The sequence below is a fragment of the Macaca mulatta genome, chromosome 10 (genome assembly GCF_049350105.2).
Source record: "Macaca mulatta isolate MMU2019108-1 chromosome 10, T2T-MMU8v2.0, whole genome shotgun sequence".
In the NCBI taxonomy this organism is placed as follows: Eukaryota; Metazoa; Chordata; class Mammalia; order Primates; family Cercopithecidae; genus Macaca; species Macaca mulatta.
The window spans coordinates 82,999,267-83,019,594 of record NC_133415.1 but is presented as its reverse complement, the minus strand read 5'-3'; the positions used below and the strand labels follow the sequence as shown (position 1 = coordinate 83,019,594).

The 20,328-nt window shown below is 42.9% G+C and overlaps 1 protein-coding gene across 1 annotated transcript in view; it reads left to right on the top strand.

Annotated features, from left to right (window-relative positions):
* The first annotated feature begins 478 nt into the window (after positions 1-478).
* Positions 479-20,328, top strand: part of PSMF1 (proteasome inhibitor subunit 1) — a 42,362-nt gene continuing 22,512 nt past the window's right edge. The window contains exons 1-4 of the mRNA XM_001112708.5: positions 479-754; positions 7,284-7,436; positions 9,220-9,302; positions 15,951-16,136. Of these exons, the coding sequence (XP_001112708.2) occupies positions 626-754; positions 7,284-7,436; positions 9,220-9,302; positions 15,951-16,136 (551 nt within the window). The 5' untranslated portion in view covers positions 479-625. The remainder of the gene's footprint in view (positions 755-7,283; positions 7,437-9,219; positions 9,303-15,950; positions 16,137-20,328) is intronic.

Genomic DNA, 20,328 nt, shown 5'->3' with positions numbered 1-20,328 from the left:
CTGGCTGTTGTCACCTTGGTCAAATTAGCCCTCTGTGCCTCAGTTTCCTCATCTGTGCAATGAGGCACATTAATCGTTAATATCAACTGCATAGAGTTGGGTTGTGAAGATTAAATAAATGAATACAAGTAAAGCATTCAGAATAATGTGGCCGGTAGTAAGCACTGCGTACGTATTAACGATTATTAAGAATGTATTTTAGCCACATTTCCCAGCCCCTTCCCCGGCCTAGCATAACCCATTTTGTGCATGGGAAGTCTGGCTTTCAGCAAGGTGGCCTCTTGGAGGGCGCTGTGCTTGCGTGAAGCGATCCTGTCGGCCGCGGCGAAGACCCAGGTTCCGGCTTTGAGGGGTCTCGCCCCGCGCGGTCCCTGGCGGAACCTTTTAGTTCTGCGCTCGCGTTGCCAGCCCGGCGCGCCTCACGCAGTTGCGCCCGCTCCTGGGGCTACTTCCGGCGGCCCCGCCCCGCCCCGCCCCCGGGCGTCTCCATCTTGGTCTCAGGTGTAGGCTCTGCCAGAGCTAGCGCAGGAGTGAAGCGGAGTTATAGCTACCTCGGCCGCGGAGCTGGCTCACTGCACTACCCCCTCCCCCTTCTCTCCTCCAGACGCCGAAGTCGCTGGCGCTCATGGCGGGCCTGGAGGTACTGTTCGCATCGGCAGCGCCGGCCATCACCTGCACGCAGGACGCGCTCGTCTGCTTCTTGCATTGGGAAATGGTGACACACGGCTACTACGGCTTGGGTGTCGGTGACCAGGTACGCCACGGAGCCGGCCAGGGTGGAGGAGGGAACTGTCTTCTGTCCAAACTCAGAGGCCCGGAGGCCTGGTCCAGAGCGCCCGATTTCCCCGCCTTTCCCAATGCAGGGCCTGGGGCACATGACAGCGTTGGTAAAACCTGCGGGTCGGAGGTTGCTCACCTGCTCCAACCCAGCCCAGAGTCCCTCACAGCACAGCTGGCACAACATGATTTGTAAACTCAAGGGCAGAAACTCGCTTCAACACAGCCTGGCAGCCTCTCAGGCCAGGACTGTGTGGACCTAGCATTCCATAGAATGGAAAAGAATCCAGACAGGAGTTTAGCTCCCCAGAGCACTCCTCACCCACCTAATCTCCTCTGAATTCCTTCCCACCCAGCCTCGGGGTGAGGGGACTGACTCAGTTCCCCCCTCATACCACACTAGAGCCTCCACCAAACATCTGGATCCAAGCACAGGTACGGGAGTGAGCTTTGACCTACTCAGCCCCAGGCCACGGCCCTTTTTTCACCCCTTAGCATGGGCCCAGAGAGTTCACATGCCTTTCACGCTTTACTGAAGGGCCCAGCGTAGTCCACTCGCTACTGCCATCCCCAACTCAAGCTCTAGGAAACAGTCCCCCCTAGAATCGTATACACATACAGCCTGGATGTGAGAGTCATATGAGATTTTCTCCTCATAGCTGTCCCCATAGGGCCAGCCCCCTCCACTCCCATCCCCAGGCTCCACCTCTTACACCTAGGGACGTTGTTGTCATCCCCACCGAGTTCCAGGACCGCTGGGCCCAACCCACCTCACTAATTCTTTGCTCTAGCATTCTTCTGTCTTTGCTGTCTCTTCCCTGTGACCCTCATCCCCACATCCACATCATCCTAGACATCTGCTTGCTGGGACAACTGGGCCTGCCTCCATGCGTGCCCCTCACTGTCACTGTTCTCTCACTCTCAGAACCAAGACCAGCCATGGGAAACAGATCACCCCATCACCCTTCCTCTCCTTTTTGACTGCTTCAGCCCTCAACTCCTCTAATCATTTTTTTTAGCTTCTCAAATAGAGTCTTAATTCTCCTCTCCTGACACAGCTTTAGGGACCCGTCTTCAAACTTGTTTTGTACATTCTGAGCACTTAGGCAAGTATCCCCTTTCCCCTCCCCCTCACTGCTGTCCCTATTCCTCTCTGTCTCTTAGAACTAAAGACCAAGACCACGATACCCCTCTCACACTTTACCTCCTTCAGCAGGAACCAGAGCCTAAGAACTGTCAGGGATTTCTGGCTCTTCCCCTGCCCGCCCCCGACCTCAGTTATCTCACTGGGACCCCAGGTACACACTCAGGATCCCCATTCCCACCTCCAAACTCACACATACTTCATCTCTCAAATGGGCTCTATGACTGGAGATGAGGATGGAAAAGAACAGCCAGCCTTTCACACACACACACCTGGAAGCAGGAACCATTTCACCTTCCCAAACACATCTGTCCCTGTCCTTTCTCTTTGTGCTGCCCTTCATTCCACATACCTTCCAAATGCCTTTCAGCATTTCAGACCTTAGTACCAGGTAGAGACACATTTCAGTGTCAGGCTCCTGTTTCAGTGCATAGTCCCCCTAACAGAAATCTTGTCTCCCCACTTGTCCTACTCCAGCTTTTTAATCTTGAGCAGCTCTTCACTTGCCCCAGTCATTTTATTTCAGCTTTTCGTAGATTCTTCAAAGAAACTGATATCTGGGATGGTGCAGGGGACAGTGGGGCTGAGAAGAGGAGTAAGATTTGATTTTGACCTGGGAGCTCCTCCATTGGCCCTCAGCTCTCTTGTCCTTCAGATGGAACAGCTGTGCTCTGCACTGTCCCTTCTCATGTACCTCACTCCCCTTACATACCCCTAACTAGCTACTTCTACTCTGCCACACTGTCAGAACCCTGTCCACCTCTGCTCCGGAACTTGTTCTAGAGGGTGTGCCTGATGCCCTTCTCTTCTTGCCATTCCACAAATAAATATCAATCGCTGTGAATCTGCTCCCACCATTCTTACCCTCACTCATCCTGTTGAATCACTTTGACAGTTTGGGAACATCAGTTCACATAAGTCGACACCTTCTTTTAGCTGGCATTATCACCTTTACATACACTCAAGGCTGCAAAATTTTCGGATGAAATGTACAGAAAGAATACAATCTCATTTTAATACTGTTTTTTTCTGTTGTTGTTGTTGTTGTTGTTGTTTTTCCAAAAAAAAGGCCTTGACCAATTCCCCAAGGTCCATCTGATTTTTCTCTGTTCATGGTGCTATTTTTTGAGCTTCTGCAGGCCAGAAAAAGATGCTGGTTTCAGAAATCTTTGGGGAGGCCCAGGACCCTGGGGAATGGGGTTTTTGTAAGGCATTGCCACCTTTCTTCCTGAATCTTGCATGCTCTTGAAGGAATGGGTGTTTGGATTGCAAACTAGAGCGTGGTGTATTTTTGCTTCTCTCTGCCTTTTCTCCTTGATTGCCAGTGGGGCTCAGGTTGCACTTGTCCTCCTGTCACTTCTGCTGAGTCTACTTTCATTCAGAGTGGAAGCTGGAGAGGCATCTTTCCTGTTAGTTTATTTAAAAGGAGGTTTAATTTTTCAGCCTGGGGCCAGCCAACTCAGCTGACTCTATTGTATTTTCCAAGCTCAGAGGATATTTGTGTTGCCTCTCCTGCCATCTCCTGTTTCCACCCTTCTGGGGGTGATAACGAGAGGAAGGTCCAAGAGTGTATGCTTGACTACACAAGTTGACAGTTAAATGGAAAGCTAGATTGTCTGCTTTCTCTTAGGTTTTACCTCCTCTGTTATAGGGGAATTGTGTACGTAAAACTTGATTAGAAGACCAATGCAGCCACTGGCTTCAACAAAAATCCAATCTTAGAATTTGGATTTCTTTCTTGATGTCAGAACCACTCCTTGCAAGAACTTTACAGCTTTGCCAAGTGGTTTAGGTGGCAAGGGGATAGGTAAGGGATGACTTAGGTGGTCATCGACATAAGTTAGATAATTTTGTTTTCTGTTGTGGAGAATGTAAGGATTGTGATGAAAGAGAGAAAATGCCCAAAATGATCTGTTTAAGTTTCTTTGGGTGCATGTTAGCTCAGAGGCATTGGGTCAAACTCATGACCATTAAAGAATGCTTCCAGTGCCAGGATTTTACCTAGGAAGACAGTTATCTTTATTCTTTTAGGGCCATCTTATGGACCTGGCTGGGGAAAACCTTCTCTAGCCATAGCCTGGGGCAATCAGGAGCTCTGAATTCCAAGTACAACCCTACAGCTGACTTGCTGAGACCTTGGTCAGCTCTCTGACCGTCTCAGGCCTTAGAATTGTCTTTCTTTTTTTTTTTTCAAGGTGGAGTCTCACTCTCAGGCTAGAGGGCAGTGGTGCAATCTTGGCTCACTGCAACCTCTGCCTCCTGAGTTTAAGCAATTCTCCTGCCTCAGCCTCCCCAGTAGCTGGGATTATAGGTCCCCGCCACCATGCCTGGCTAGTTTTATTTTGTATTTTTAATAGAGACGGGGTTTCACCATGTTGTCCAGGCTGGTCTCGAACTCCTGACTTCCAGTGATCTGCCTGCCTCTGCCTTCCAAAGGGGTGGGATTACAGGCATGAGCCACTGCACTCAGCCTCAGGCCTTTGATTTTTCATCAGAGGAAGTTAAACCATGTGACTGTGTACTTAGGCTACTTTCCAACTGTGGCTTTCTGGGACTCTTGATATTTGATGTCAGGGTTTACAGGGCAGTTGCATGTCATGTTTGACCTGATATTCCCAGGGTCTGTCCTCTGTTTACTGGGAAACATCAGTTGCACAGCAGTTAGAGACAGCAGTTTCACCTGACTTCAGGGATTTTCTGTAACTCTGGAAGCCAAAGGTGATGGGGAGGTGAGCAGACCAAATTGTTTATATTCCAAGAGAGAACTGTGGTGGTTTGAATGCTGTACATGGAGGATATAATATAAATTTAAAGGCCTTTGACAGAGCAAAGATGAGGATGTCATCAAATTTCTGGCTTCCAAAGTAGACAAATCCGTAATGCTAAGCACTAAACATATTTGGGAAAGTTACCCAGTTTGGGGTGAGGGGATAGTTTCTCTTTCTCAGAAGAATGGTTTGATTAGTTTCATTTTTGTTTTTCCTCACTCTCATTTCTGTGCTTCAGGCCTGTGAATTTCATCCTCATCCAGCCAGGTTTTAAACCATGCCAGCTGTGACATCCTCAATTTTATTTGTTTCTGAGCACCAGGGGTGACCAAAGAGGACAGGCCAGCAGTTCTCAATGTGTGGTCTCCACTTGTCCTTGGTGTGTGAAGTTTTGCTTTGCTGGACCTTTGTCTTTTCCATTTTCTTCATCTCCGGTCCCACTCCCTCCCGCTGTATTCTCATTGACTGCAGATCTTCCCAGTCCACCTGACCCATGGTGAGCAATATAAATACACATCCATGAAAAAAGATTCTAACTTTTTTTTGTGCTTTTTAAAATTTTTACATAAAGGTACTGGAGTGTAAACCTCATTTTGGGGGGAACTTTCCTTTAAATCATATTTTTTATTTTATATATAATACTATCATTAGATCTGGTTTGTTCCTTCTGACTGCTAAATAGTATTCCACTGTAAGCATATTTTGCATTTTATCTCCACTTTGGCTACCTTAGCCAAGGCTATAATGAAGATCCTTTGTTATGGACCCTGTGCACAGGGTTTCTTCTGGGAGTAGGGATTTTAAATTATAGGATATTGGCTTACCTAATTGCACTAAAAACTGCCAGATTGCTCCCCAAAAGGGCTGTACGAGTTTAAATGCCCACCAGCAGAGACTAGAGGTTCCCATTCTCCCCACACCTACACAGACATCTGGCAAAAAGTAGAAAACTGGGTAATAACAGTCTGAATCGTATAACTTAGTGTCTCATTATTTCAGTTCTGCTTCTCTGATTGCTAGTAAAATTGAATAACTCTTTAGATACTATTAACCACTCTTTTTCTTGTTCGTATCTTTTGCCACTTTTTGGAGTTGCCAGTTGTTATTGTTCATTTTCCAGGCATTCCCTTTATGTAGAGGTTATTAATTTCTTTCCTTTGCAGCCATAGCAAATGTGTCTTCCTAGCCTGTGGCTGCTTATTAACTTAGTAGTGTCTCTGTTGAACAGAAGCTTTCAGTTACAAACAATGTCAAAGGCAGCATTTTTTTTCTTTTATGAATCTTGTTTAAGAAATCTTCCCCACCTGGAAATCACTATATTATTTTTCCTGTAGAAATAATTTGAGAACTATTTCTCAAACTTTAGTATGGAAAGTCTTAGGATTTTTTAAAAAGAAAAAAGGAAGACATCACAACTCACAATAAAAGATGTATTTTACACCCACCAGGCTGACAAGCATGAAAATGGCAAGCATTTTACCCCTACTAGATTGGCAAGCAACAATAGCAATGTTGCCAACTACACAGAGCAACAGGAGCTTTCATACATTGCTAGTGGGAGTATAAATCAGTAACTCTTTAGAAAACAACTTGACTTTATCTTGTAAATTAAAAGCTTTTCCTCCATGCATACTCTATAGAAATTTATCCATGTATGTACCAGATGTGTACAAGAATGTTCATAGCAGCATTGTTCATAATAGCAAAACAAATAAGCTGGGAAATACTCCAAATCACCATCAACAAGTACATGTATAAATTGCAGCATAGTCATACAGAATGCTGTGTAGCTGTGAATGTGAATCAGCTGTAGTTAAATGCATTGACATGGATGCCTTTCCAAAAACAATATCGAATAAAAAAGACAAATGACAGAAGTGATGCTGTTTATTTAAAATTCAAAAATATTTGAAACAATATATTTTTGTGGTTGCATGTAGAGTAATATAACTCTAGGGAAAAGTAAAGAAATTGTTTAAGAGTGGTGATTACCCTTGAAGGGGAAGGAGGGACATTTATTGGAGTTTGCTACCCAAGGCTTTAGCAGTATTGCTGATGTTCTATTTCTTAAGCTGGTGGTAGAGACATTTTATAATTCTTTGTTATTTGTACATATGCTGCATTTTGTGTACTATGAAATTATAATTTTTGTACATCACTGCAGTCAGTTAGGGTGTATTAGGATCTGTGTTTTTAGTCAACACCTTGGTAATCTATTGTAGTTAGCCTAAGGTCCAAACTTTGAAAAACACTACTTAGAACTTCTCAGTGATCCTCAAGGTGACTGGCTTTATTCTTAGCAGAGGGATGGGGAAGAGATGATTATTAAACCAACACTGCAGATTCTTGACAGGTTCCAATGCGGTGTCAGAAAGGTAGCTCAATATGAGGGAGAGCACAGTAGAACAGAAGCCCAGAGACCTGGGCCCTAGACCTCTCTCTTGCTGTAGGATCTTGGGCAAGTCATTTCTCTTGACCTCCACATCTTCATCTGTGAAGTGAGGCGGGTAAGATTAGCTTATCTTGTGAGGTTCTTTATAATTCTGTGTTTTGAGGTCATGATCTTTCTCCTCTCAACTGTGGTGTCTTCCCAGCCGGGTCCCAATGATAAGAAGTCAGAACTGCTGCCAGCTGGGTGGAACAACAATAAGGACCTGTATGTCCTCCGGTATGAGTATAAGGATGGGTCCAGAAAGCTCCTTGTGAAAGCCATCACCGTGGAGAGCAGCATGATCCTCAATGTGCTGGTGAGTCTCTGAGACACGTAAGTCTGCTGATGAGATGAGGATGGGAATGGCTGTTTTGAAACCCATTTAACAGTCTGGATCCAGAGCTCCAATGTTCGTGTAGCCCTTACCCGGTGATCCCACTTCTGGAAATTTATCTTAAGGTGAGAACCCTAAGTATAAAAAATATTTGTACACAAAGATATTTACCACCTGGAATTAAGAAGGAGGGGCTTTCTGTCAACAGGGAAATGGTTAAATAAAGTAAATCTGTTCAGTGACAAGACAGAAGGAAAAAACTTAGGTAACTCCAGTGGGCTACTTCAGTTCCTTAAATAAATTGAATTCTTTGCTGCCTTGGAGCCCTTGCACTTTATATTTCCTATGCTGGAAGGCTCTTCCCCTCCCCCATCTGCCCCTCTCACAGCCCTCCACCATTCCTTCAGCCTGGACAATTCTCTTTCATGTTTGACTTCCTCAAAAAGTTCAGTGCTGACTACCCACTCCTACCATTCCTACTGCCAAAAAAATCTAAATTATGTCTCTCTACGCCATCATTTTATTTTCCTGCGTGACACTCATTGCAGCTTGTAATTGTGTAGTTATTTGTGCTTTGCTTTTATTCTGCCATGGGACTGTATGTGCCACAAGGACAGTGACTTTCTTTTTGTTAACTTTTGTCTTAGTGGTTTGTGTGTGACCATGTGGAAGTATCCTGCTCTATGTATTATACTGCACTTTGCCTTTTTTTCACTCGATGTTTTGGAGGTCTTGACATGGAAATACATGTAGATGTACCTTATTTGTTTTAACTGTTATGTAGTTTCTCATGGCACCATAATTTCTTTATTCCTTTCCCTTTTGGTGAACATTTAGATCTTGTGTCAGATAGGGTTCTTGGTTTCAAACAACAAAAACCTCTTGGGTTAGTTTAATCAAAAAGGGTTTATTAAAAGAACCAGGATCACCCAGGCGCAGTGGCTCACACTATAATCCCAACACTTTGGGAGGCTAAGGCAGGTGGATCACTTGAAGTCAGGAGTTTGAGACCAGCCTGGTCAATGTGGTGAAACCCTGTCTCTACTAGAAATATTTTTAAAAATTAGCCAGGCATGGTGGTGGGTGCCTGTAATCCCAGCTACTTGGGAGGCTGAGGTAGGAGAATCCCTTGAACCCAAGAGACAGAGTTTACTGTGAGCCGAGATTGCACCACTGAACTCCAGCCTGGGCGATAGAGCAAGCCTCTATCTCAAAACAAACAAAACAAAACGAAAAGAACCAGGATAGCTCATTGAAACAGGTTTAAGGCTAGGTTTCCAGAAGCAGTGTCCCAAATCATGCCCCGGAAACCGCTGCTGCCACCAACACTGCCCAGTATTAGGTACTGGCTGATTCTCTCTGCCCTGGTGCACCCTTCTGTTAAGCTGCTGATATGACCCCCTGGCCTCTGCTGCTACCCTCATTAACAAGATATCTGCCCCTTGCTGGGTCTGCCTCTTCATGTTGCTCACCTCCAACTCAAAGTTGATGCATCAGTTCAACACCTCAGTTACCATGCCTGAGCCCTTTTGCGAAAGAGCCTGGGAAGTAGGTGTTTTAGCCTCTGCCTTGGAAAGGCAGTATTCCTAAATCAAAGAAGTCTCTAAGCCTTAGGAAGGTATTTTATATAAACAGTCCTTATATATGTCTTTGTGGACATATGTGAATATTTCTTTAGGTTGAAGACTCTGTTACTCTCCCTCCACCCTCCCACGCTTAGCCTAGAAATATCCCAGTCTCTCACTTTCTATTTTCACTCATCTAGGAATATGGCTCACAGCAAGTGGCAGACTTGACCCTGAACTTGGATGATTATATCGATGCAGAACACCTGGGTGACTTCCACAGGTACTTCTAAATGATGTCTCTTCCCTGGAAAAGAGAGAACCAATGGCAAGATATAAGGAATAGGGTAGATGTCTCCAGAAAATTAAGGAAGGTGGATGGAAGAACCTTTTATTTCTGGGCACAACTTCCTAATTTTCTTTTCTGTTTTTTATGTATTTGAAGAGGAGACTCACATAGGAAATGCCACATGAGACAAGATGATGCAATCAGGAGTCCACAAGTGTTGTGGTGGCTGCAGAGTAGAGGTGGAGCCAGGCCAACTCATTCAGCCAGAGCAGACTCCTGGGAGAATGTGTACCCCATTGGGTCCCCAACCCCAATCTCCAACTTAAAAAAAAAATTATTTTCTTTAGGGTCGTTTTAGGTACAAGCAAAATTGAGCAGAAAGTGCAGAGCGTTCCCATATTACCTCCTGGTCCCATACACCCACAGCTTATAGCTTCCCTGTGTCAATATCCCATACATAGTGATACACTCCTTACAACTGATGAGTCTACATTGACACATCATTATTAGGGCTCAAGCCTGCTGTTGTGCAGTCTGTGGGTTTTGACAAATAGATGAGAATGTGTGTCTACCATTAGTATCACACAGAATAGTTTGACTACCCTAAAAATCTGTGCTCCTCCTATTCTTCACTCCCTTTTCACTAACTCCTGGCAACCACTGATCTTTTTACTGTCTCCATAGTTTTGCCTTTTCTAGAGTGTCATATAGTTGGTATCATACAGTAGTACATTCTAGGCCTTTTCAGCAGATAGAACTAGGAAAATTTTTCCTTATGAGTTTAAATTGCCACCTCTGTTTTTAATATAACACTACAGGATTCTTTTTCTCTTATTCCGTACTTATATGTCCCTTCTCCTGTGGTGAGAACCCTGATTCCCAACAGCATCAACATATTTACTTATTTACTTGATCCCAGAATACACACAAATATTTTCTGAATGACATCAGTGCCTACTAAGAACAAACCTACTAAGTAAAGTTCCAAATGATTTATTTTCAGTTCTTTTTGTCTTTTACCTATGTCCCACAAAAGATGTAGGCAGAGTAGTATCTTCCAAAGGTACTTAGATTAGTGCTTGTTTTTTAAATCAATATAATGAAGTTATCTGTTTTATAGATAGTTAAGCTGATTTATGTCTGCTTTATTCCATTATAGGGAATTTTCCACCATCTTCATTGACCACCGCAGGATTTTATTTTTTATTTTATTTTATTTTTTTGAGATGGAGTCTAGCACTGTCACCCAGGCTGGAGTACAGTGTGACAATTCAAGCAATTCTTGTGCCTCAGCTTCCCGAGTAACTGGGATTACAGGTGTGCACCACCACACCCAGATAATTTTTGCGTTTTTAATAGAGATAGAGTTTTGCTGTTGACCAGGCTGGTCTCAAACGCCTGACCTCAAGTGTTCCACCCGCTAAAGTGATCCTCCCAAAGTGTTGGGATTACGGGTGTGAGCCACCATGCCCAGCCATCCTCAGGGTTTTAGAGTAAGCTTGGCATCACTATAAATGCACAGTTATGAAACCTTAACTGAACCTCAGAACTACCCAGAAACTCTGTTGCATTTAATAGCATCTAATCAGCAATACCCTGTTTGAACCTATTCCAGTCCTCACAGAATTTCAAACCACTGGCCTCCACATTCTGGCCACTCCTCATTTCTCCTCCCCTCTTCCACGCAGCTTCTGTGTGAGGAGATCTTTTACATATTCCCCTCCTGCATGCCACCCTCCAGTGTATTTCCCTCATAGCAGTCTGACCAATCTTTTTCAGACATAGATCAGATCATGGTTACAACTCTGGTTTAAAACCCTTCAGTGATGCCACTTCACACCCATTAGGATGAGTACTATCAAAATAACCAGAAAATAAACAAGCGTTGTCAAGGATGTGGAGAAATTGGAACCCTTGTGCACTCTTGGGAATGTAAAATGGTGCAGCCACTATGGAAAACAATATGACAGTTCTTCAAAAAATTACTGTATAATCCTGCATGTCCGCTTCTGGGCATATACCCAAAAGAATTGAAACTAGGTCTTGAAAAGATATTTGTACACACATCTTCATAGAAGCATTATTCACAGTAGCCAAAAGGTGAAAGCAACCTGGCTGTCCATTGACAGATGAATGGATAAACAAAATGTAGTATGTAAATACAGTAGAATATTATTCAGGTTTAAAAAGGAAGGAAATTCTGGCCCATGCTACAACATGGACAAACCTTGAAGACATTATGCTAAATGAAATAAGCCATTCACAAAAGGACAAATTCTGTATGATTCTATAAAAGGTACCTAGATTAGTCAAATTTATAGAGACAGAAAGTAGATCGTGGTTGCCAGGTACTGGGGCAAGAGGGGAATGGGGAGGGGAGTTAGGAATTAATGGGTACAGAGTTTGTTTTGCAAAATGAAAAGAGATCTGGAGGTGGATGGTAGGTGATTGCACAACAATGTTAATGTACTTAACACTACTGAACACTTAAAAATGGTTAAGATGATAAATTTTATGCATATTTTACCACCATTAAAAGGCTTCAGGGAATGCTCATTGCTCTTAGGATAAAGAACACAATCCTTGATGAGGCCTTAAAGCCTAGCATTCACCCCTTCAATCTCACCTTGTACGGCCTTCCCCACATCCCTGTGCTTCAGCCACAGTGTCATTCTGCCCTCTTCAGACTGCTTCCCTCTGCATAAAGTGCTCTCCTTGATCTCATGTAGCCAACTCCTGTTTATCGTTTGGTTACCAATTTAAATGTCAGTTCCTTAGAGAAGCTTCCTCTGGCCCCCAGGCTTAAAGCTTCAAAACATTTTACAATTTTTTTTGGAGACATGTTTCCCTCTGTTGCCCAGGCAGGCTGGAGTACAGGGGCACAATCAACTCATTGCAGCCTCAACCTGCTGGGCTCACGTGACCCTCCCACCTGAGCCTCCCAAATAATTGGGTCTACAGGCATGTGCCATGATGCCCAGCCAGTTTTTTATTTTTTGTAGAGATGAGGTCTTTGCTGTGTTGCCCTGGTTCAAAACATCATTTTTTAAGCATTTAATCAATCAGTAGATATTTTACATTTGCCTTCTTAGAGTTGGTCTTCCCTTGCCTGTGATCTCCTTGAGGGCAGGGTTTGGGTCTCTTTTGCGCACTTTAGACAAATCGGGGAAAGGGGGAAATGAGCCAGGCCTGACCAGCAGAATGCTGCTCCTCTGGGTGTTGCACACACCCTGACACTGAACCCTCTTAGTGGGTGAGGGAGGGACATTTGGAGAATGGTCTCTTGACTTCTTCACTTTGGAGTTCCATTGGGAGAGAAATTGACAAAACCTGTGGAAGAACCTAGGCATATTGGCCATTCATGCTCATTAGAGCATTCCGTCTGCTCAGTAATACTGAGAGAGAATTGTGATCCTGTCTCTATTTGTTTTTTAAGTACATTTGTTTGAGGGGTTTTTGTGTGAGGGAGAGGATGTGTGTTGTGTTTTGTTTTGTTTTTTGATTACTGTGAAATGAGGGACACAATAGTACTACCTCAGGGTTTTTCTGAGAATGGAATGAGATGTCAGCACATAGAGTGCTTAGTGCTTAGTCCAGCTCTTAGTAAAATACACAAAGGGGAAAAAAATCTGATCACCAGGAATCATCTCCGTGGAAATGGGCGGTGAAAGCTGAGGTATGGCTCTGCCTCCTGATCAGAGGCCCTCTCTCCCTCCTATGCCTTTCAACCATAGCCTCCTCCATGTAGCCCTCTTTGTTAGGTCATTGTGGCATGTCTTGACTCTTCTAGGAATTTGTGCTCCTCACTGAGCAAACTGTGATTTGCTAAGAAATATAAACCTATTGTGTTCCATTCTGCTGTACCCTTTCTGTGTCAGATGAGATGATAGGCTGTCGCAGTTGTTCTGCCAACGCTTAAAAATTATGTGAGAACCACTCCTTCAGGACCTGGTGGTTTTTTAATCAGGCCTGAATTTTACACATGCCTAGGGATATCAGAGGCTTCCCTCTGATCTCATTAAAAGGAAAGAGGATTTGAATTTACCCCCGCACCCAGCTTGGGCAGGCAAGCAGCTCATTTTTTTACCCATGGATGTCCAGTGGCTTACTTACTCATTTAGATCAAGGCTCATTTTTTTTTTTACCCATGGATGTCCAATGGCTCCAACATCATTTGTTATTCCTTCATTGAATTGCTTTTGAAACTTTGTCAAAAATCAGTTGTCTGTACATCTGTGGATCTATCTCTGGATCCTCTGTTCTTTTCCATTGATCTGTATGTCTCTTCTTCTGTCAGTATTACTCTACCAGTATTGATTATTGTAGGCCTTAATATTGAGTGGAATAATTCCTCCCACTTTTTCTTCGTCAAGATAGTTTTACCTATTCTAGGTTCTGTGTCTCGTCCTTTTTCTTTTTTTCTTTTTCTTTTTTTGAGACAGAGTCTCGCTCTGTCTCCCAGGCTGGAGTGCAATGACGTGATCTTGGCTCACTACAACCTCTGCCTCCTGGGTTCAAGTGATTCTCCTGCCTCAACCTCCTGAGTAGCTGGGACTACAGACGCATGCCACCACGACTGGCTAACTTTTTGTATTTTTAGTACAGACCAGGTTTCACTGTGTTAGCCAAGATGGTCTCGATCTCCTGACCTTGTGATCTGCCCATCTTAGCCTCACAAAGTGCTGGGATTGCAGACGTGAACCACCGCCTTGTTCCCAATCTTAGGGGCAAAGCAGTCTTTCACAGTAAAGTCTATTGTTATGGGTAGGTTTTTTGTAAATGTTCTTTATCAGATTAAAGAAGTTCCCCTTTATTCTTAGTTTGTTGAGAGTTTTTAATCTTGAATGGATTTATCATGTTGGATTTTGTCAAAAGCTTTTTTCTGTATCAATTGATATGATCATATCATTTTTCTTCCATAGCTTATTGATATGGTACATTACATTGATTGATTTGTGACTACTAACCAGTCTTGCATACCTAGAACAAGTCATACTTGGTCATGGTATATAATTCTTTTTATACATTTTTAAATTCAATTTGCTCTTATTTTATTGAGGATGTTTTTTTATGTGTGTAAGTTCATAGGATATAATAGTCTGTATTTATTTATTTATTTTTTGTATGGTCTTTGCCTGGTTTTGATACCAGAGTAATACTGGTCCCATGAAAGGGGTTGGAAAGTATTCCCTCCTCGTATATTTTCTAGAAGTGATGGTAAAATTGATGTTAATTCTTCTTTAAATGTTTGATAGAATTCTCCCTGAAACAATCTGAGGCTGGAGATTTTTTTTTGTTTTTAGAATGTTAAGTGTAATTCATTTTCTTTAATGAAACTATTCAGATTATCTGTTTCATTTTGGCTGAGTTGTAGTTTATGGTTTTTAAGAATTGGTCTATTATGAATTGTTGGATTAAGTTGTTCTTAGTATTCTCTTATTATCCTTTCAGTGGCTACAGATCTATTGTAATATCTCCTGTTTCATTCTTGTTACTGGTGACTTATGTCCTCTCTCTTTTTATATTTGTCAGTCTTGCTAGAAGTTGGTCAATTGTATTCATTTTTTTTTTTAAGAATTGACTTTTTGTTTCATTTTCTCTATTGTTTTTCTTTTTTATTGACTTATGTTCTTACCTTTATTACTTCTGCTTGCCTTGGGTTAATTTGCTCTTCTTTTTCTAGGTTCTTTAGGTCAGAATTTTGGTTATTGATTTGAGTTCCTTCCTCTTTCTTGATGTAAGCATTTAGTGCTATGAGGTTTCTTCTCAGCAATCCTTTAGTTATATCCTGCGTATTTTCCTATGTTTTTATTTTCATTTTAATTCAGTGCTATATATTTCTTTTTTGGGACTTTGATCCAAGGATTTTCTAGAAGTATGTTGCTTAATTTTCATGTACTTAGAGAGTTAACTTTTTGTTTTGATTTCTGTTGTGCTTCCATATGGTTGGAGTACATACTTTGTATGGTTTCAGTTATTTTACATTTGTGAGCTTTGCCTTATGGGCAGGATGTGGTTCATTTTAAAATACCAGTGTTTTAGGAAGCCTGGAGTCCTACCCATTCTGTTACCTCAGCCTGCCTCCACACCTCAGCTGTGGCTCACGTCACTTGTCTCTCACAGGCAAAGAAAAAGAGGCCCAGGCAGGATGGGATAGGTGTTAGGGGCAGCCTTCCGAGGACTCCTGAGTTAGTGACAGAACTGGACCTTGAGCCCCCAGAGCTCTGCCTGCCTGGACCAGGAACCTAATTCATCCTCCCCGTGGAGCCTTTGCCTTCCATGACCCTTCCCATGACACATGATGAACACACAATGAAGCTGAGGGAGGGGTGAGGTGGGTGAGAACAGAGGAGTAGCCAGTCCAGGCTCGGTGCCCCTACACCCTCACCTCTTTCTAATGGGGTGGTAACGAGGAGGGGCAACTCAGATGCCTAAGAAGCTTAGGCCCAAATCTCAGAGACAGCGTGGGGCTGTTGCCCCCCTCACCCAGGTCCACCAGGCGGCCTGTTCCCCCACTTATAAACAGGCCAAGCGCAACGCCAGGAGCTCTCAGGGCCGCCGCTGCCATCGTTGCGGCCAGAATACCGCTTCCAGGGTTCCTAGCCAACTGCAAGCAGTTGACTCTTCGTCTGCTTCCTGCAGGACCTACAAGAACAGTGAGGAGCTTCGGTCTCGTATTGTGTCTGGAATCATCACACCTATCCATGAGCAGTGGGAGAAGGCTAGTGTAAGCAGTCCCCACCGGGAGTTCCCCCCTGCTACCGCTAGAGAGGTGGACCCACTCCGGATTCCTCCACACCATCCACACACCAGCCGGCAGCCTCCCTGGTGAGTACAGAGCGTCCAGCGGGAAGCCCATGCTTCTGCAGCGGGATTCCAGCCAGCTATCCCCATCCTGCCACTTGACCCCATCCCTGGCCCGTGTGTGTTTTCAACAAAATGATCAATGTCTTGGGGTTCAATGGAATTAGAAAGTGGAGACGTAAGTGGAGCAGTGAGTTCTTGAACTGCTACTAGTCACCCTAATTACCCCACATCTTAAGCCTGCCTTACTTCTTTCTAGAGGCCACACAGAGCCCCTGAGTCTATCCAAGGATCAGTGCCTCTGGGGCTTATGTGCAGTAGTCCAGGGTTGCTGCCCAGGTAATTCACAGCTAATTCATCCCAGAGCTCTTTGTCTAGACAGGGCCCTGGGCCAGTCTTTTTGAGAAAATGCAAAGATGCAGAGGTACTAACCCAGAGGAGATGCAGTCCCAATGTCTTGCCCATTTCATTTCTTTTCACTGTAGTCCCCCAACCTCGCTATCAACTTCAGAAGTTTTCCAAAATAGCATGGGGTGTGAGTGAGTCACATTCCAAGGTTTTTGCAGATTAGGATGGCAGCGTTAGGACTGGAGACTTCTGCTCAGAGGGAGGAGACAAGGACCATGAGACCCCAGCCTCCAGCTGAGATACCACTTCTCAGTTTGGAGCCCATACTGTGATATCATACTGTTGGTGGGGATGAGGGACAGAGTTCACTGTGAGGGACATAAATAAGCACTTAATAAATGTAGACTACCATTGTTATTTTATTCTGGTTCATAATTATATGCCTTTAGTTAGCTAAAAATGGGAAATCAGTTAAATTATTACAAGTAATGATTGGCATATCTCTTTGGCAAAGTCTTTACCAAAAATATTGAGTCCTGTGAAGACAATGGAGAATTAGAAAAAGTGGTTGAAAAGATTGAAAATGACTTGTCTGATATATCTTATTTTACCAAAGGGAATAGAGATAAGATGACCTGCCTGAGTTCACCAGCCACCAATAAAGAGGTAGAGCCAGGGCTGGGGTCTAGGTATCCTTACTCCCTGCACAGTGCTCTGCCTGTGATGTAAACAGATGTGATCTAACCACCTTTCCATGCTGGAAAGATTTAAGAATAAGCCCTGGTCAGAAGTCAGGTTGGGAAAAAATTTTAGACCTGAAGTAAATAGTAATTCTCAGCTTTATTAGACCCAATGCCCATTTCAAAACAAATATTCTGTGAAATAGCTCTTACTATATTGAAATGGAATTCATAGGTATTCTAACTTACCTCATCCACATTTCAGAGGAAATCAGTATAAAGTCCTAACTATAATATAAATTAGAAAAAGAGAGTAATTAATAAGATGATGATGTATATTCCATGTGTAGGTGCATGAGTACACTGGAGAGCATAGATGTTTACATGTGTATGTGGTATTATCTTGAATTCAACAGTGACAAAAGCTGTTGTATACAGATGTATTATGTCAGCAACTCAAATACCACAAAACTCTGTTGCTGTTACTAACATGACTTTTTGAAATGGTAAACAGCTGTTAGGAGAATTGCAAACAAAATAGTGATTTAATATTGTTTCTTCAATTATGCCATAGTTACATTCCTGGAAAAATGTGCTTGTTTTAAAGTAACAGAAAAAAAATACTTTATGTTCATACATAAAATGGCCTTACATTCAGATAATTTATTTAGGCTTACACCTCCATGAATATCTAAACAAGACATTTGAAAACTGTGTGGGATGTAGGTCATTCTTCATTTCGTGAATCTCTACTATCAATTGTAGAATATCCAGCATCTCTGGTCTCTGCCTGTAAATGCCAAGAAGGCCCTCCAACTACTGTGACAAGCAAAAATGACCCCAGGGCTTGCACTATGGCACCTGGAGGTTATACCTCCCTATTTAGGACTCATAGACCTAGAGTATAGAATTGTGAAAGTAAAAATCCTAGCCTTGGAAGAACTGAGAGAATGAGAAAATCACCATGTTGCAACTTCTGCTGAAATAATGTACCTAGTCACAAATTGTCAATGGTTGATAAAACTATGAAGTAAAGGTTGATAGGGGACTTTATAATAGGTGGATCTAGCGAGTAGCATATGAACCCATTGATTAATCTTAATGCTAAAAGTGGGATAGCCAGATACTGTTTTCTAATATTATGCAATAGTAAGTTCACAGCAACCTCAATCTAGATCTAACTGCCAGTTTCAAAATATGAAGGACAGAAGAATGAGTTAAACAGACATATGAGGATACAACATCCAAAATTGGAATACAGAAAAATTGTTTAGGATAAATTGACCTTGTTTTTTCACCAAATAAACTAGTCGCATGGGGAGAAAAGGGAGAAACAGGCCGTTATGGAAAGAGTCATGCCAACTAAAATGCAGTGTTGGACATTGTTTAGATCTTGATTCAAACCAATTCAAAAAATTATTTTTTAAACATTTGGGGAAATTTTAGCATGGACCAGGTGTTAGATAACATTATCAATTACTGCCAATTTTGTTAGGTGAAATAATTCTGCTTATGTTAAAAAAAAGAGGTCTTTATCTGTTAGAGATATACATTGAAGTATTTAAAGGTGAAATGATGTGTGTGGGATTTGCTTTAAAATAACTTCAGCCCCCAAAAGAGTAAGGTGTGGGGGATGGGAAGTATAAGTAAAATAAGAATGGTGGACTATTGATAATTATTGAAGTTAGGTGAGAATACACACAGGAACTCATGATACTGTTCTTACTGTTTTTTGGTATGTTAAAGAATTTCCTTAATAAGGATTTTTTATTAATACCAGTTCTTCACAAAGTCTTTCAAAAATAGAAGGGAGAGAATACTTCCCAGCTTTTTCTGTGAGGCTAGAATTATCCTGATACCAATACCAAAGACATCACAAGAAAACTACAAACCAGTATACTTTATGAATACAGATATAAAAACCCTTAACAAAGTACTAACAAACCAAATCCAGCAATGTATACAAAGGATTATGTACCCTGACCAAGTGAAATTGATTCCAGGAATGATTGATTTAACATCTGAAAATAAATCAGTGCAATACACCATATCAATAGAACAAAGGAGGCCAGGTGCCCAGTGCCTCATGCCTGTAATCCCAACACTTTGGGAGGCTGAGGCCGGTGGATCACCTGAGATCAGGAGTTCAAGATCAGCCTGGCCAACGTGATGAAACCCCTTCTCTACTAAAAATACAGAAATTAGCTGGGTGTGATGGTGGGCACCTATAATCCCAGCTACTCAGGAGGCTGAGGCACAGGAATCGCTTGAACCCAGGAGGCAGAGGTTGCAGTGAGCTGAGATGGTGCCACTGCGCTCCAGCCTGGGTGACAGAGCAAGACTGCATCTCAAAATAATAATAATAATAATACAACAAAGGATAAAAACTACATGTTCATCTCGATAGAGAGATAGCATTTGACAAAGTCTGACACCCTTTCATGACAGAAGCATTCAGCTAGCCTGGGAAATACAGTGAGACCCTGTCTCTACAAAAAATTTAAAAATTAGCCAGGCATGATGGCATATACCTGTAGTTCCAGCTACTTAGGGGGCTGAGGTGAGAGGATCACTTCAACCTGGGAGGTCAAGCTGCAGTCTGTCATCACACCACTGCATTCCACCTTGGGCAACAAAGTGAGACCCTGTCTCAAAAAAAACAAAAAACAAAACAAAACAAAAAAAAAGCATTCACAATAGAAGGGGCCAGGCATGGTGACTCACCCCTGTAATCCCAGCATTTTGGGAGGCCAAGGTGGGTGGATCATTTGAGGTCGGGAGTTCAAGATCAGCCTGGCCAACATGGTGAAACCCTGTCTCTACTAAAAATGTAAAAATAATCTGGACATAGTTGCGCGTGCCTGTAATCCCAGCTACTCAGTAGGCTGAGGCAGGAGAATCACGTGAACCTGGGAGGTGGAGGTTGCAGTGAGCCGAGATCACGCCACTGCACTCCAGCCTGGACAAGAGAGCGAGACTGTTTCAAAAAACATGCACACGGAAACAACAACAACAAAAACAATGGAAGGGAGGTTTCTCAAGCCAATCAAGAGCATCTACAAAAAGCTCACAGCTGACAGTCTCCTTAATGGAGAAAGATGGAGTGTTTTTCTTTTAAGATCCGGAACAAGGCAAGCATGTTTGCTTTTGTTTTTGCCACTTTTATATAACATTGTACTTGATATTCT